General features: G+C 51.8%; 1 protein-coding gene across 1 annotated transcript in view; it reads right to left on the minus strand.

The window, feature by feature from the left end:
• Nucleotides 1-17,954, minus strand: part of COL22A1 (collagen type XXII alpha 1 chain) — a gene marked incomplete at both ends in the record, with an annotated part of 240,616 nt that extends 222,662 nt beyond the window's left edge. The window contains 2 exons of the mRNA XM_079722651.1: nt 12,942-13,508; nt 17,864-17,954. Coding sequence (XP_079578777.1) covers nt 12,942-13,508; nt 17,864-17,954 — 658 coding nt within the window. The remainder of the gene's footprint in view (nt 1-12,941; nt 13,509-17,863) is intronic.
• Nucleotides 17,955-18,489: the final 535 nt, after the last annotated feature.

Raw genomic sequence — 18,489 nt, forward strand, 5'->3', positions numbered from 1 at the left:
GTCGAACCTCCCTGAGCTGGAATTCCTGGCATGACGATACCAGTAAACGAGACGGTCATGCCTACGTGGATGCATTCTCTGCCTGGGACGCCACCAGGGACAAAGAGTGCCGTGGCAATGGCAGGACACAGGTTCACAGCTGACCTCTGAAGTCCTCTCTAGTCCCACTTGGCGCATGAACCCTCGTCCAAGACCTGGGATGGTAGGGGAGCTTTCTAGGATACATGGGTTGCCCCTAAAACTGACAAGATGAGAAGGCACCCGTAATGCAGTAGCACACGGAGGGGGAGGGGATTACGCAGGACGGTGATGGAGACACAGAAGGGAAGGGGCCTCCAGGAGGGTTCCCACCCACCCCACTCAGCACTCCATGGGACACCCTCTCCGGGGTCACCCCAGGAGTCAGTGGCAGCAACCAGATTCCCAGCCATCACGTCAGAACCCACTATCAGGGGTCGGCAATCTTTTTCTCTGAAGAGCCAGAAGGTAGATACTTCAGATCTCGTGGGCCACGTGGTCTCTGTCACAACTACTCAGCTTGTGGTTGTGCCAACAGAGCCACAGACAACGTGTAAAGAAGCTGACGTGAAGTACATCTTCCAACAAAACTCAGTATGTAAAACGTTCTGTCTGGTGGGATGTGGCCTGCGGGACGGGGTCTGGCACGCCGTGCACTAGACGAAGGACAGTCTCACCCTCCTGGACAGGCCAGTTTTCTTTACAGAACTCACAGCAGATGAACTTCTAGACTCTGCTTGATTCCCTCCTGTGACAGGGAGCTCAGATCCAGTCATGTCATGTCTGGGAACTTTGGTTTTTGACATTTTTTATACAGACTTGCCATAAAAATATTAAGTATGGGGCTTCCCTGGTGGCGCAGTGGTTGGGAGTCCGCCTGCCGACGCAGGGGACACGGGTTCGTGCCCCGGTCCAGGAAGATCCCACATGCCGCGGAGCAGCCGGGCCCGTGAGCCATGGCCGCTGAGCCTGCACGTCCGGAGCCTGTGCTCCGCAACAGAAGAGGCCACAACAGTGAGAGGCCCGCGTACCACAAAAAAAAAAAAATATTAAGTATGATAATAATAGCACAATAAAAACAGTAAGAACCACAGTAAATTATTCACCAGATTGGTAAATACCACAATTTTACAGATAAGGAGACCAAGGCTCAGACAGGTGCACACTCCAGCCCAGGGACCCCCAGCTGGCAGACGGCAGAGCTGGGATTCCATCCAGTCCCTGGGCCACAGAGCAGAGGTCCTGGCAGTGCTGTGCCTGAATTATGATGGGCACTAACTCTGTGCCAGGCTACAAAGGGGGCCTTTTATGTGTGTGTTCTCTTGGCTCTAGAAATCAGGTAGTCATATTACTGTTTTCATTCACAGGGAAAACTAAAGCTTAAAAAAGTAATCTGTCAAACAGAGAAACCTGTATTTAACTGGGGCTTTTAGACCTCAGTCCATCTGTTGAGCCCTGATGCTGCATCACCGCAGCTCCCGAGGGACAGAGGGCAGGATATGAACTCAGGCCTTCCCTGAATTCTCATCCTGTAATCCTCTCACATGCCCGAAATTATGCATTCTCAAAGGGGGTAATATTGCCTCCAAGGAGGTAAAACTGGCTTTGAGGGAGCGGGTGAAAAAAAATCTTAGCGATGTCAACGGTCTGCGGCTCTCCAACCTTACCCAACAGCATAAACAGACAGACAGTTAGGTGTGGTATTACAATTCCAGAGAAGGAGGCAATTAGAGGAAAAAAACCCCACTTATACAGCAAGTCCCCTACAGTAAACCTTCAAGTTGCGAACTTTCAAAGATGCGAACGCGCATCTGGTTCCAGCCAGGAGCCAGAACCTGTGCCATCAGCGTCATGTGTGAGTGAAATGGCAGCTCGCCCTCCGTCTCCTATCGCTGATGGTCCTTCAGCTCCACCATCTCCCACCTCCTCTCCCTCCTCCAGTCAGTAACTCTTCTGGCCTGTTCACCTGATGATGCCAGCCCCTGGATGCCAGCTGTCGTACTGTACTCCTGTACTTTTCCAGGGACTGTACCGTAAGATTAACAATGTTTTATCTTTTGTGTTTGTTTTTTTGTATTATTCGTGTGAAAAGTATTATAAACCTATTACAGTACAGTACTGTAGAGCCGATTGTGTTAGTTGGGTACCTAGGCTAACTTTGTTGGACTTAACGAACAAACTGGACTTAGGAACACGCTCTCGGAACGGAACCTGTTTGTATGCAGGAGACTTACTGTATAGGTTCCCTCAAAAGGAGGTCGAGAAACACTGCCTTAAGTGAAGTGTAGGAACTCAGTCACCTTTCTGGAAAGTAATATATACATACACATATACACATACAGATAGAGACAGATGAAAATATAGACATACATAAAAATCATACACACCCACAAAGGTACATTGTAAGAGCAGACAGTTGTAGAGCGTGTGCTCAGGGCCACCACTGTGCTAAGCACTTTCCACGTCCCAACCCTGAGGTCTTCACAACACTCTACAAGGTGGAAATGTCCCCATCATCCTCTTTGTACCAATGAACATGCAAGGCAGAAAGAGGTTAGGGAACTGGCCTGAGGCTTCACCCAGGGTGAGGAGGCAGGGCTGGGCCGCTCCAGGCACTGGGGCTGAACCAGCACGCGCCACGGCCTCCGCCGCCAGCCCGCGGGCCGCACTGTGGGAATCCCGGTGCACGTGCAAACCTCCTCTGGGAATCTACCTGCCGGGACAGATCCACACGGAGCTCAGTACTAAAAGTGCTGCCGCCATGAGAAACCAGAACCCAGAAGCAGAGAGAGTGACGGGCAGGCTAGGGAGAACTCAGGACACGAGGGTACCTGCTCCCCATGTGGAGCGGGACACACGGGTTAGGAAGTGTGGACGAGATGAGCCACAGCCCCTGGACCAGCAGAGGCTGAAGGCAGAAGAGCTGGGCTTTTACACGGGGTCACGCAGATGGAGCAGAGAAAGGAGTCAGGCAGGGGCCTCGTCAGGCTTGGGCCTGGCTGGGCAGAGCTGGGAGACGATTTCTTCTTCCTTGATGTACACAAATGAAAAATTAACGATGGGTGGTTTTTAGTTTTCCCTCACTTTCAGTAATTTTCTAATAAAATTCCCCAGCACATAATCAGAATTAAGGAACCCGATGACTATTTCCAGGGGGTGACCTCAGTCATGACAACTTTACCCGGGAGGCGCTCCCAGTGACCTTTGGGCCAAGGGCGGGGCCCCAGCCGTGCTTCCCAAGGCTGGTGTGGCCCCGAGAGCCAGGCCACAGGCATCCGCGTGGCAGCTCCAAACCCACAGCTGAGGCGGCTGCTGATTCTGCCTGGGCTTCAGGCCCACCTAGAGGACGAGCTGGGCGGGTCGCCTCGTGGGAACATGTGCTCCCAGATACGTGTGTGTGTGTGTGTGTGTGTGTGAGAGAGGGTATGTACGATTTATGGGGGGGGGTGTATGTGCATAGGCACGCACACACATATGTGTGTGCTGAGTTCACCTCTGAGTCTCCAGGCCACGCAGAGGGATGTGGGGATGGAGACAGGGGTGAGGACAGGAAGACTTGGTCACTGGGGACAAGGCCACCAGCAGGGCTGTCCCCTCTCTGATGACTACGAGACTCAGCTCCTAAGGGAGACGGACCCAAAGAAACTCCCAGGCTGGACACGCCACCCAGACATGCCAACAGCCAGCCCCAGGCTCCCCGTGGGTGTTATCTCTGGGCCGTCGAGGGGGCAGACTAGTCCAGGGGGCTGAGGTGCGCTCTGCTTCTGGCTGCTTCCTGGCCTCCTCCTGGCAGGCGGACTTGGGAGAGTTGAGCTGCAGAGCTAAGCCTCGATACCTGCCCCCGACAGAGGCAGCGGTGACACTCTCCTCGTGGGCACTGGGACCGCCCCTGCCCCCAGCATCTGCTCCTCCAGCATCAGGACCACACCTCCTGCAGGCCCTTGGCTTTGGCACTTGCCTCTCCCTGGAACTCTGGGCCCACGGATCTTTTCCTGGATCAACTCAGGCCTTCCTAACCCTCCCACCTGAGACCCTTTGTCACATGGCCCTGCTTTACTCCCTACAAAGCACTTACCACGCTATGAAATCACCTTCCCGTTTACTTGATTTTTTTTTTTCTCCATCTCCCTTCCTTTCTGGAAAGTATTGCCCTAAAAGCAGGATCGCAGGTGAATCATTCACCATCGTGATTCCCTCGCCTCACAACAATGTCTGGGAGGTAAGAGGGGAACAAACAATCTGTGCTGAAGAAAGAACCCAACAGTGCAGTAAAGACCCCTGAGACCTGCACCGCTGTGAGCTGGTGTCCTGCAAGGTCTATCTAGCCTGGTCCCAGTGACACAAATAAGTTGTGTTATTTACTCAAACTGTTTTCTGCTACAAGAAGAAAAAAGCATAGAACAAATTTTCAAGCGAACCTAACGATTCCCTCATCTGTGGTCTGTGACAGCCACAGTCAAAAGCAAGAAAGAGCCTCTCAAGGAATCTCGGCACCCGCCCCCAGACTGACCTCACTTACGATCACAGCGGCTGAATCTGTGAGCGGGTCTAACCAGTACACAAAGCTGAGACTCTCCTCGGAGTGGCGGGGGACACACGCAGAGTCACGCACTCTCAAAATGCGCAGCTGGGGTAGAGATGCCGACGTTTTTCCAGTGTGAACTGCAGGAGAACAATAAAATCCATCCCCGCCTCACACCAAACAAGCCTCTCTGTCTCTCTCTCTCCCTCCCTCTCTCTCTCTCTCTCTCTGTGTCATCATGGAAAGTATTGCATCCAGTAGACAAAACTCACTAGAATAGCAGCACATGGACACACAACACAGAGAGAGAGAGGGAGGCTTTGTGTCATGAACCAGAGAGGCACAAGGGGCTGCTTCTGTGCCCTCATCCACACTAACACCCAAGGGCTAAAGGGCAGAGGGAGGGGAGTCAGGGCCACCAAACAGTGTCCCCAAAATAGAAGTAGGCAGAGGCTCCCCCAGCTACAGCCACTGGCATGCCACAAGCTCACTGACAGCCACACCATCAGCTATATAAAGGTTGTTTCATGTCCACGACTGAGCCTGGGGTAGAGAAAGCTCTTAATTACAGACGAGGCTCTGGGGCTGGGCCTCCGCCCCAGGCTCTGCGGGAAGCCAGGCTGAGGTCCAGTCCCCTGGGAACCTCATCAGGTCACAGAGGGGCAGGAACTGATGCCGTGACACGGAGGCGCTTCCCTGGATGAGCCCAAGGCCAGGGGGACAGTGAGCCACAGGCCAGAGCAGATCTCAGGGGAGGCCACTGGGTGAGGCCACGGAAGTCGCGATGCTAGAAAGTGCATCTCTCATAACACCGCCACGCGTGACTGCTGCTGCTGCTCTCGCTCCTCCACGCCTAGGTGTGCACGGAATCTTTCATTTATGGGACAGGGATGATGATTTCTTCAAGTACAGTGAGTTTCATTTACCATTTCAACAAACAGCCACTGGTCACCGTGCATGAGCCAGGCCTGGGCCAGGCACTGGGAGGGTTCAATAGTTAGGCATCCAATAGGATTATGGAAGGATAGCGTGAAAAAACTCAGACTCAGGGACTTCCCTGGTGGCGCAGTGGTTGAGAGTCTGCCTGCCGATGCAGGGAACGCAGGTTTGTGCCCCGGTCCAGGAAGATCCCACATGCCGCGGAGGGGCTGGGCCCGTGAGCCATGGCCGCTGAGCCTGCGCGTCCGGAGCCTGTGCTCCGCAATGGGAGAGGCCGCAACAGTGAGAGGCCCGCGGACCGCAAAAAAAAATAAAATAAAATAAAAATAAAAAATAAAAACTCAGACTCGCAGCAGCGGATTCTGAGCTATGTGAAGAGTTGAGAGCCTGGTTGCCTGTGACCCCGGATGAGCCCCTCAGTGCCATCAGCAACAGAAGAAGAAAAAGCAGGAAACTGACTTCGGCGGTTGGGGTGAGGCTTCAATGCCATGGTGGATTTAAAGATGCTTCCTAGGGCTTCCCTGGTGGCGCAGTGGTTGAGAGTCCGCCTGCCGATGCAGGGGACACGGGTTCGTACCCCGGTCTGGGAAGATCCCACATGCCGTGGAGCGGCTAGGCCCGTGAGCCGTGGCTGCTGGGCCTGCGCGTCCAGAGCCTGTGCTCCGCAACGGGAGAGACCACAGCAGTGAGAAGCCCACGTAATGCAAAAAAAAAAAAAAAAAAAAAAAGATGCTTCCTAAATATCCACAGTGACCAGAAAGAACTCAGGCCCTGCGGTCAAACAGAACGGGGTTAAACTGCCAGTTCTGCTCCCTGCCAGTGGGGCCTCCTCGGGGAGAGATCCTAACCAGCCACGTCACCGACCAATCAGGAGTGGCTAAGGTCTAAATGCCAACGTAAGTGCTGTGCCTATTAATTCTGAGAACGGATGGACACATAGGGTAAGCCATAAATGTGTTAGAAAAAAATCAACTGGTAGCACTAAGTTATCCTATTTGCAGCTATGACTTGGGAAGCAGGATATGCCCAGGAATTCTGCTCTAAGCAGGGGTGAACTGAGGCCTGAGAAGGAGGACAGGTCAGGTCCACGGGTGGTCCAGGAGCAATCTGGACAAAGAGAAGCTTCTGCAATGGCCACCCTGAAGAAGCGCTGCCCAGTCCCAGGCCTGGTCCTGTCCCCACGTCACCCCTCCTCTGCTCACACACACGGTCACTCTCAGCTGGGCTTCCAGGCCAGACCGGCCACTGCCTCCAGCCCCCAGGCTGTGCTGCCTTAGGAGCGGGGCCGCCGCACCGGCCCCTCACTTCCTGTGCCCTGACCTGGGACTCAGCTTCCCCTCTGTCCCCCAGAACGGCCCTTCCTCCCTTCCGTGGCCAGGCTGGCTGGAAAGCATGGGCTCTAGAAGCGATCAGACCCCACTTCTCCGTCTGCAGCGCCAGCATCACAGAAGAAGAACAAGGGAAAAGGAGGAGGAAGCAGAGGGGGAGACGAGCCTCACAGGTAAGCGTCACACGTAAAGTGAGATCCTCTAGGAGCCGCAATTTTAAAAAGTAAAAAGAACCGGGTGAGAGTGATTTTAGGACTATATTGTATAAACTCTAAATGTCCAAAATATTATCATTTAAATATGTGATCAATATATATAATGAATATGCATGCGATGCTTTACTCTCCTTTTCATGCCACGCCCACAAAATCTGGCATGTATGTCACTCCCAGCACTTCTCAGTTCAGACCAGCCCCAGATTGGTCAGTGCCCACATGTGATGGCCAGCACAGGTCTAGAGCCCTGGTGGCTTCCCCACATGCAAAACGTCAGCAGGGACACCCGCCCCCCCGGCCCCGCCAACCGGGCTGGGTGGAGACAGAGTGAGAGTGTAATGCAAAGACCCTCATCAGCCTTCAAAACGTTTGGCGCTCAGAGAACAGCAGACTCTCTCAGTGCTGCTCACCGCCCAGGGCATCGGGTCAGGGTCCTCTTCCTCTGCATCTGTCCTGTCATGGGAAGATTCAGCCCATCCTGGCCTGCCTCCTCCAGACCCTCACCAGCCTTCAAAATCCAAACAGACATTTCTCCAAAGAAGATATACAGATTGCAAACAAACACATGAAAGGATGCTCAACATTACTAATCATTAGAGAAATGCAAATCAAAACTACAATGAGGTATCACCTCACACCGGTCAGAATGGCCATCATCAAAAAAGCTCCAAACAATAAATGCTGGAGAGGGTGTGGAGAAAAGGGAACACTCTTGCACTGTTGGTGGGGATGTAAATTGATACAGCCACTATGGAGAACAGTATGGAGGTTCTTTATAAAACAACACATAGAGCTACCATATTACCCAGCAATCCCACTACTGGGCATACACCCTGAGAAAACCATAATTCAAAAAGAGTCATGCACCACAATGTTCACTGAAGCCCTATTTACAATAGCCAGGACATGGAAGCAATCTAAGTGTCCATCGACAGATGAATGGATAAAGAAGATGTGGCACATATATACAATGGAATATTACTGAGCCATAAAAAGAAATGAAATTGAATTATTTGTAGTGAGGTGGATGGACCTAGAGTCTGTCATACAGAGTGAAGTAAGTCAGAAAGAGAAAAACAAATACTGTATGCTAACACATATACATGGAATCTAAAAAAAAAAAAAAGGTTCTTAAGAACCATTGCAGGACAGGAATAAAGACGCAGACGTAGAGAATGGACTTGAGGACACGGGGAGGCGGGAGGGTAAGCTGGGACGAAGTGAGAGAGTGGCATGGACATATACACACTACCAAATGTAAAACAGATAGCTAGTGGGAAGCAGCCGCATAACACAGGGAGATCAGCTCGGTGCTTTGTGTCCACCTAGAGGAGTGGGATAGGGAGGGAGGGAGGGAGATGTAAGAGGGAGGAGATATGGGGATATATGTATATGTATAACTGATTCACTTTCTTATAAAGCAGAAACTAACACACCATTGTAAAGCAATTATATTCCAATAAAGATGTTAAAAAAAATAAAGGTTTTGCTTTTAAAGGGAAAAAAATCCAACTGTTTGTCTCTGCTTACCAAAATACGCACAAGTGAAATACTCAGTTACTGCTGGCTATGGGTTCAGCTTTGCTGAATACTCTTATTCTTTGCATTTGGGAGGCGGTAGGTCAATGCGGCCGGGTGCTTCTGATGTGCACAGCGCCACAAGCGCAGCAGGGAGCACAGAGCTAACTGCCGGGCCGCTGCTCTCGATTTCTGTTAAATATTTAGGCAGCTCCTCCTACATATACAAGGCTCTGTTCCAGGCGCTGGCACCACAAGAAACAGACTTTCCCTCGTGAAGCTTATATTCTTATATGTGAAGGCAGCTCCTAGGCCGATAAACTAACAGAAACTTCCAGTGGCAGGTGGTAACCAGCGTGCACAGTCCGTGGTGTAATAATCTGTCACTTTCCTGCTACCTCCAGTAGATAAAAGCTTCTCAAGGAAAAAGAAGATCAGATCCATCACTGCATCCTGGGCACCTGGCGTGTGCCCAGCAGAGGACTCACTCAGTGTGTGATTGCTGAATGAATGAGTGAACGAACGAATGGATGGACGGATGGACTGAACTGAACCAATGCTTACAACACGTGGTTGGGTTGAAGTTGAATGAATGAACGGATCAGCGTGAACCCACTATGGCTGTTGAATGAACGAATGAGGGGGTTGGGTGGACTGATCACGACACCAAAACCGCACATTGTTAGTCTACGATTTCCAGATCATCAGTGTGAAGCCCCTGTCAGAACAGCTCTGATTCAGGCTGTGAAGTCACCCATAGGTACTCTCTCTGTGTCAAAAGATTTCTAGCTGTCTGGATGCTGTGATGCTCCTTGATTTAATCTACTACGTGCCTTCCACTATGTTACTGTTAGCTTTTTTATTTGTTTTGCTTTGTTTCTAATTGAAGCAATTGTGCAGAGATTTTGCTTCGTCTGTCCCCAGAACAGAGCAGACCCTCTCAGCCTACAGCTGTATTTACAAAACGGGTTCCCTTTAGATGACTAAGAATAACTTGAATCTTTCATCTATTCAGGCATTCGGAGAAGCCTGTCTATAGAGAGAATCGTGCGTTTCTCCTAATGTTATCACGGTGGATGTGTGGCGTGCTGGGTGGGCTTGCAGCCCTTGCCCCGTGGGTATAGCCCCCGGTGTTTCTGCCTGGGTCAGACCCCTTTCCTTGAGGGAGGAGAGGTGGTGATTAACTCCACTCCCCAGCGTCAAACAGGGTCCTGTGGTTTAGGCCCCAGATAATCAGCCTGTTTCCACTCAGAGGCCACAGCGATGGGCTGGGAACAGTCGCAGGGCTTACAGGCGTCCAGTCTGACAGAACCCGGGCCTGTGGGTCACCCTCTCCTCTCGTGGGTCCAAAGACTCTCGCGACTCTGAGGTCACTCAGAGCTGTCTTGCGCTGGCAGCTCCTTTTCCCTCCCACAGCCCTGCTGTCCTTCTCTGTCTTGCTCTGAGCCCAGGAGGCTGGCCCCTGTCACCGTATCACCTGGCCCCTTTGTTGACTGGTGTCGGATGAGGTCAGGCCAACGGGAAGTGCCAGCCAAGCGGGCAGGGAGTGAGGCAGGGGCTCCTTTCCCGCTCCCTCTGGGTCATGGCTGAGTGGGCAGCCGTGCTCCCCCCCGAGGTGAGGAGACCACAGCTCATGACGGGCAGTCCCTCCCCCCCCACAGGCCCCAGCATCACTTCCATCCCTGCTACCAGCCGGTTCTCCTGCTGCTGATCCCCGGTGCCTCGGCATCCCTCGGTGACCTCAATCTGCCCTGAAGAGAACCCCCATCAGCATCTCTTCAGTCAACGCTGCTCACTGCCGGGACCCCGACACACACATCAGCCAAGATCAGAATTAACACCAAGAAAGAAGAGCCTGGCAACAGGGAGAGTGAGAGGGCCTGGTCTCACTGCGCGAGGCTGCCCGACCTCTGGCCTCTTCATCCTGTGTGACGTCAATGTGCTTTACTCTTTTAGCAAGTTAGAGTGGGGTTTTCTGTTACCTGTGATCATCGTCCCTGACTCAGACCCAAGGTCAGTGGTGCTGAAATCTGTGTTCTGGGGGCACAGGGGGATGAGGCCAGCATGCGGAGGCCGAAGGCCCGGGCTCTGTGCCCAGCCCTGCCACTGTATTCACCGGGCAACGTGACTCAGTGGCCTGCCCTCTCCAGGGTTGTCGGAAGCAGTCCCAAAACCATCCCCTGGGCACAGAAGTTCTTCAAAATCTACATGCTGCTCTGCCAAGATGCAGAACCAGTTTGAACCCAGGCTGGCAGGATGAAGAAATGCCAGAGGGTAGGGTCTAGAAGCAGCCTTGCTTCCTAGGTCCCTGGATCAAGGCTCTGGGATGGCAGCTGGGTGCTCATGGACCCTGAGCCACCACGTTGGATGTCTGCCCCTTGGCTAGGCCCATGACCTAGCGTCTGGCTCTTGTCAGCCCGGATTCCTTGAGCATATGCACCTAGATCAAGGCTTCACCTGGCGCTGCCCGGGCTGTTCCTTCTGCCTTCCTCCCCGTCCCCAGTGTGGCCCCGTCACCTCTCCGGCCTACTGCTGAGGGCCCAGAAGCCCATGATCTCAGCATTCTAAATGCCCTCAGCAGCAAAAAGAAGAGCATCTGTATCTTAGGAGGTTGTAATGAGGATCAAATGAAGTCACTAAGGAAGTCTATGGCCAATGAATTGTACACTGTAGAGCAGGTGACTGTCTCTCAGCACTCTGGGCATCAATTTCCTCATCTGTAAAATGGGCCTCGTCATCAATGTGCCATCCACCCCAGCACCATTCTCTGAATTTCCCCAGCGGTCTTGTGAAGGGGCTCCCTTTTGCTAGCTGTCCTGCCAGCATTCCATTCTATATAATGATCTGACCATGTCACGCCCTGCCAAGAACCCTCCAACGCCTCGCCTTGCACACAAGGCCCTCCTTTATCTAGGCCTTGACCATCACACAAAGCCACCATCCTCCACTCCGCTCCTTTCCTCTGGCCATTTCCAGTTCATTGACTTAAGTGCGGCCACCTCATCCTGAAGCTCACGCTCTGTCTTCTAAACCGTCTAAGTGTCACCTCCTCCAGGAAGCCCTCCCTCTTCTCAGGGCCACCATCCACCAAACCACAGCAGGACCCCACCCATCACATTCCTTTTTTGGTGTCTTTTCCGCCATCTAGACTAGGAAAGCCTTGAGGGCAGGCGCTGTGTCTTATCTTTTTCTATAGGCTCAGAAGTCACGCCACACAAACATGAGACTCCCAGTAAGTATCTGTGAATAAGTAAGCAGAGGAAAAGCCACAGAGTGGTAAAGAAACCGAGGGCATCCAGTCTCAGATATGAGTTAGCTGCAAGCCCGGCCCATCCCTGGGACAAGGCACCTGCCTCTCTGGCCAGCTGCTCCCACTGCCAGTCCCTCCTCCACTGCCCCAGGCCCCTGCCCCTGCCCAGATGCGACCCTCTGGGCTGCCCCACCCAGGGCGCAGTCCCCCAGAGAAGTCAGCAAGACAGAGGCTGACACTCTACTCCCTGCCCCCGCCTGGGCCCTGGAGGCGGAAGTTACCCGGCAAGGAGGAAACATCACCCCAGTGAAGCAGGCAGAGGCTGAACCTGGAGAAAGGCTGGCACAAGAGAAACTCACTTCACCCCTCCTGTCCTGGAGAGGGGGCTGGCCTCAGAATGACCCCACTAGGGTCCTGGAGGTCAGCGTCCAGGTCAGAGCCCCAGGGGCCCCTGGACCTCTGCCCGTTGTCTGCTCCCCTCTGCCCACATACTCCTTCCTCTCCCATCCTCCATCCCCAGCCACAGTCAAGATTCCAGGCAAATAACTCGGAGGCCTCGCGTGATCTCAGAGGGCACCAGGTCAAGAGCCCTTGGCCTCTGGGACCAGCAGTGGGCTCCGTGGACTCCGCTGTCCTGCCAGCATTCCATTCTGCACAAAGATCTGACCATGTCACACCCTGCCCAGACGGACTCCGGCAGTTCCCAAAGGCGGTCTGTGCCCCCGTTCTTCCATGACCTCTCACTGCGACCCCTCAGGAGAGCAGCAGGACCCGACATCTCTCAGCTCTGCGTGCAGATACTCTGGCTAGGCCTCTGCAGGTACCTGCTCTGACGTAACAGCCCTGGGAGGCCAGTGGATGGTCCCCATTGCAGACATGAAGCTGCAACTCAAGAGACGTAACCAGTCTCCGAGTATCTCAGAATGGGCGGGGTTCAGGACCCAGCTCTCTTTAATTTTCTTTCCACCTCTGCCTCCCTGGACGCAGGGCCCACGGGGCAGGACCCTGGGTGTTGGGGCAGGACCCCGGGTGATGGGCCCGGACTGGGGGTGGGGAGTTCTCAGTTACTGAGCTGGCCGGATGGCCTCGGGCCCCCCTCTGCGGTGCAGCCGGGTCCCGCCCCGCCCTGCCCCGCGCGGGTCCCTACTCACTCTCGCACAGGCGGCGCCGCAGCTTGCCCCAGATCTTGTCGATGGCGTCGAAGTCCGACACGTGGAAGACGTGCGCGGCCCTGGGCTCGGAGGCGATCTCCTCCAGCTCCTCCCGCAGCGCCTCGCCCACGCCCACGGCGAAGATGCGGATGCCTGCGCGGTGCGCCGCATCGGCGGCGGGCAGCACCAGGTCCTGGCTGCGGCCGTCGGTCAGCAGGATGGCCACCTGCTTGAAGGCGCGGTCGCCGGGGCGGCCGCCGGCCCGCGGCGCGAAGCTGTGCCGCGTGACGTAGCGCAGCGCGTCGCCCGTGTGCGTGTGGCCGCCGTGGTAGGCCAGCTGCCGCGCCGCCGCCTTGACCTCAGCCCGTGAGCTGAAGCGGCCCAGCTCAAAGGCCGTGGTCGGCCGGTCGCTGTAGCGCACGACGCCCACGCGGGTGCGGTCCGGGCCCACCTCGAACGTGTCCACCAGGTTGGCCACCCACTGCCGAACCTTCTCGAAGTTCTCCTTGCCCACGCTCGAGGAGGCGTCCAGGAGGAAGACCAGGTCGTAGTGGACGGTTTTGCAACCTGCAGGGGCGACAAGAAGGCTGACGGGGGCCGCTGGGTCGCAGGAAAGGCAAAGTCTTTGGGGGCGGGAGGCGTGGTCATCCGGGTCTCGTAGACCTGCCTCCAAGCCCCGCCCACTCGGCCTCGCCGCGGGGGCGGGGGCGGGGCCTCGGCTGCTGTCTTAAAGCCCCGACCTCGGGTCCCTAAAGGTCACGTGACCGGGAGTCTCCCCGCGGTTGCTGTGAGGTTCAGCTGCCTATAGAGTTAACATATATATTTATATATATAGCTAATACGTATATTTGTACAAGGGGATACCATATATAATTGTATATAATATAAAATATACTAATATAGAACTATATATAGTTTATATATATTTCTAAAAGCGAATAACATACAATTATGTATAATATACTATAATGATATATAAAATATATCATATACATAATTATATATAATATAATTATATATGTATATAAGTGAATAATACATATATAATTATATATTATATAATATATAGATGTTATATAAATATATATAATTTTATATATAGCTTATATATATATACTTATATAAGTGAGTGACAATCATGGAACACTACCGTACCCGTTTCTTTATTCCCATTATTTTGGTTCAAAAGTGACTTCGTTATCTTTCAAACCTACTATAAATAATGCACGCCCATTTCAGAAAAAGCAGAAAAGGCAATCAAAAAATCTTTAAACACTCGTATTTCCATCTGCTCCGAGATAACTACTGCTAGCCCACGGTGTATTTATTTATGTTCTGTTTCCATATAGTCATTGATGGAAGTGGGCCTGTACCAGACGCACTGATATATCAGCTGGTTTTACCGCATCCAGCGATGCTCTGGGAGCCCATTTCCAGTGTGATAATGCCGGTTTCCATGGCTGCAGAGATCCCACTGCAGGGATAAGCATAATTTATTTAGCCAGTCCTCTCTTGTCAGATAGTTAAACAGTTAAAAGTATTTCACTATTAGAAATCATATAAGATAGACTGCATTCATATATTTTAGAAGCTCTATAGTGCTCTATAAAAAATATGCTTATATTTTTACAAATATAAATTTTATATAAGCTATGTGATGCTTTTGATTAAACAAAATGCAGCACTATATAATTTATTTCTGATCCTCAGGGCAGCCCTGTGCAGAGAGCTTGTTCGTCCCCATTTCACAGTTAGATAATATGAGGAAAAGTGTCTTCTAAACTCCAAAGTGCTGCACAAATATACAGGGGAACCATCAAAATGCCCTTGTCTCGATTTTTCTGGAATCTGAGTCTTGGCCATGCCAACAGCAGCAGCTGATCAGGCTTTGGGAACACCTGGCACAAACATCTGATTAGTGAAAATAAAATAAATACAAACCAAAAAAAGAAAAAGAATCCCACTTTGTTAAACTGTCCAACTGGCAAAAGTCAGAAAGACCGTGGTAGCCAGTGAGAGTGTAAGGAGAGTGCCTTTGTGGGCTCAAGAAGTGGCCATGGGGTTTGTCACCCCATTGTCAGGGTCCTAAAAGCCTTTTACAGAAGAGGGTATCTTTGGATCCACCAATTCCAGATTCAGTGATTTAACTGAAGCAAACTAGCAGATAAACGGAAGGGGAAAAAAATAAAGATGTATAAGGAAGTTCATGGCAGCACTGCCAAGCAAAATTCTGGAGACCACCTCCATGATCACCCATAGGGAACTACTTAAATAATACTCCTCCTGTGCTCATTCAGTGGGATGTCAGGAAGCCGCCACAGCTGTGGCCGGGCCCGACAGGAACCCTTATTTACCAATGTGGATACATTTTCCACTCTGTTGTTGGGTATGAAAAGCATGTGTGTCTCTGTGTACAACTGTGTATTCACGAGAGAAGCTACAAAAAGAAACATGGCTTATTTCTGGCAAGCAGAACCATGAGTGAATGGTATTCCTTTGTACTTCTGGTTTTGTGTTTACAAGCAATGCATTAAGTTCAAAAAACAGAAAAATAAAGCTAGGCATATTTATACACACACACACAAATACTTCTTATCCTGCCCTGAGCCAGTGCCTCCCTTGAATTTTCCACATCTACCTTCCCCTCTAGCTTTTAAAATCCAAGTCCGATCCACTGAGGAGCTGAGATGAATCCCTGCTTTCGCAGGATTGATCCCCTAACAGGATTAGAGCTTTAGAAGTGTGTCCGCCCAGATGTGTAGACTCAGAGATAATTCCTGGGGAGTGTTTCTTCTTGACACAAGAGGTCATCCTTTTGTCTTTGGGACAATGATGTCCCAGCCTGATCAGAATAATTGCTGCTGCGGGCCAGGGAGGGCCCGCCCTGCGGCTGTAATCCTCTAGGCTGCAGAAGGTTCATTTGTGCAGGAGGCCTCGCCAAGGGGCCACTTTCTCCTGGAGGCCAGGGAACAGGCTGGGTCTTGGGCAGGTGAGACTGAAGAGAGATGTGGTGGGAAGGGTCCTGGCTTCTGGCTTCGGCTCTGCCACAGGCAAGGGCCCTGTGACCCGGCAGGCGACTGCTTCCCCTGGGCCGCCACTCTGTGAAATGAGAGCACGGACAGAAGGTCCTTGGGCCTTCCCACTTCTGAACTGGATAATCCTGGGTATCGCCTGGGCACGTGGGGTCATCCCAGGGGACACAGAAAGCTCCTAGGAAGCCCCACATTCCTCCCATGAAAACCAGGACGCCCACACTCATCACTGTCTTTCTAGACAGCCGGGCTTTGTGAGGCTCAGGCAAAGCAGAACTTTGTAAAACGATGGAGAAACGCAAGCCTCTGGGGTCTGTTGTTTGTTTTTCGTCTTCTTTGGAGGCCCCGGATAAAGGGCTTGGCTCTGGCTCAGCACTTCTTGTGTCCCCCAGCCTCACGGGGATGGAGGTAGGGGGATAGGAGCCTCTCTTTTTTTTTTTTTTAACACTTTTTAAAATTGAAGTATAGTCCATTTACAATATTGTGTTAGTTTCAGGTGTATAGCAAAGTGATTCGGTTATGCATATAGATGTATATATCTATATTCTTTTTTTTAATTCTTTTCCGTTATAGATTATTACAAGATATCGAATATAGTTCCCTGTGCTATAAGTAGGTCCTTGTTGTTTATCTACTTTATATACAGTAGTGGGCATCTGTTACCTCAGTTCCTCATCTGTAAAACGGGGGCAGCATCTTACACCCAGCCGTATAGTGACAGGCGCTCTCCCTGAGATCTGGTCCAGCTGTGTGCCGTGGAGGCAGTGCGCGGGCTCTGGGCTGGGTGCTATGATACAGACCAGACCAGCTCAGGTCCCTGACCCCTTCCCCATGTCCCCCACTGACAGTGACTCCTCCCAGGAGGCCCTCAGACAGGTGGGCAAACCCTCCTGTCACTTCTCACCCCCTCCCGCCCGGGCCTTCTCTGCTACAATAACTTCCCCACTTCCCGTCCACTCACTGTCCCAGCCGCCTCTTCTGGCTGGACTCCAGGGCATCCAACGCCCCCCAGGATGTGGTCCAATGTCCTCACAGAGCCAGACAACGCAGCAGGGCACTAACCTGCCCACTGTCCCCAAACCCTGTATGCGCTCAACAGAGACACACCCTCAACACATTCTATGATTGACACAAGACGTGTGTTGAAGCAACCTAAATGTCCATCAACAGAGGAATGGATAAAGAAGATGGGGTACATATACACAATGGAGTATTACTCAGCGATAAAAAGGAATGAAATAGTGCCCTTTGCAGAGACGTGGATAGACCTAGAGACTGTCATACAGAGTGAAGTCAGAAAGAGAAAAACAACAATCATATAATATCACTTATATGTGGAATCTAGAAAAATGGTACAGATCAACTAATTTGCAAAGCAGAAATAGAGACACATGTATAAAGAACAGACTTAAGGATACCAAGAGGGGAAGGAGCAGGGATGGGATGTATTGGGAGATTGGGATTGACATACACACACCACTGTGTATAAAACAGATAACTAGTGAGAAGCTACTTTAGAGCACAGGGAACTCTACTCAGTGCTCTGTGGTGACCTAAATGGGAAGAAAATCTAAAAAAGAGGGGATATATGTATACGTATAGCTGATTCACTTTGCTGCACAGCAGAAACTAACACAACATTGCAAAGCAACTATACTCCAATAAAAATTTAAAAAAAAAAAAAGGCGTGTTCACTCTCACACACATGCACATGCCCCAGCTGCACGACTATGACACACACCAGCTGGGGGACAGCTGACACCTCCCCTGTGATGACCCGCACTCTCTCACACACAGGCGCTAGCCCACCCCGAGGCCCACACCCACACACACACACAGACGCGCACACAGACGGCTCTGTCTTCAGCCTGGCACAGCCTCCAGCCCCACCTGCCCTCTGGGCCTGACAGCTGCCGTCCCCACTCCAGAGCAGCAGCATCCAGAGGAGATGGGCCACGACGCTCCCTTGCAGGCCGCCCATGGCTCTCTCGTGCTTGAGAACAAGCGTTTCTGGGCCAGGAAGAGACGCCGTTAGGATCTACTGGAACATGTCCTGTGTGGAGAAAGACACGCCTTTAGAGGAGGGCCCTTGAGCTGAGAAGCTGCAGGAAGTAACCTCTGGGCCTCACGTGGGAGGAATTCCCCAGACCCAGCCTCCCCCCTCTCTTCACTGCTCAGACTCCACTCTTCACACAGCCAAAGGTGTGACTTTCTAAGAGCAAAGCCCAGTGTTACCTCCCAGTCACTGATTCATCCATCCCTCCCCCCACATCCATTCATTAGCAAATTCGTGTTAAGAACCAGCCAGGCCCCACGTTATCGGCTCCCTAAGGCTATGGCCTGTTACAGTAACATCATTATTCCAATCATATTTTCTACTTTTAGACATTAATAGGCTGTTTTATTTGTTTAACATGTCACAAGAGGACAACTTTGTACCTAAGTCTTTGTACCCCTATTTAATTATTTTCTTACAGTAGGTTCGTGGGAAAATACTTAGGGTGTCCTATGGGTTT

The sequence above is a fragment of the Hyperoodon ampullatus genome, assembly GCF_949752795.1.
Source record: "Hyperoodon ampullatus genome assembly, chromosome: 17".
NCBI classification, from domain to species: domain Eukaryota; kingdom Metazoa; phylum Chordata; class Mammalia; order Artiodactyla; family Ziphiidae; genus Hyperoodon; species Hyperoodon ampullatus.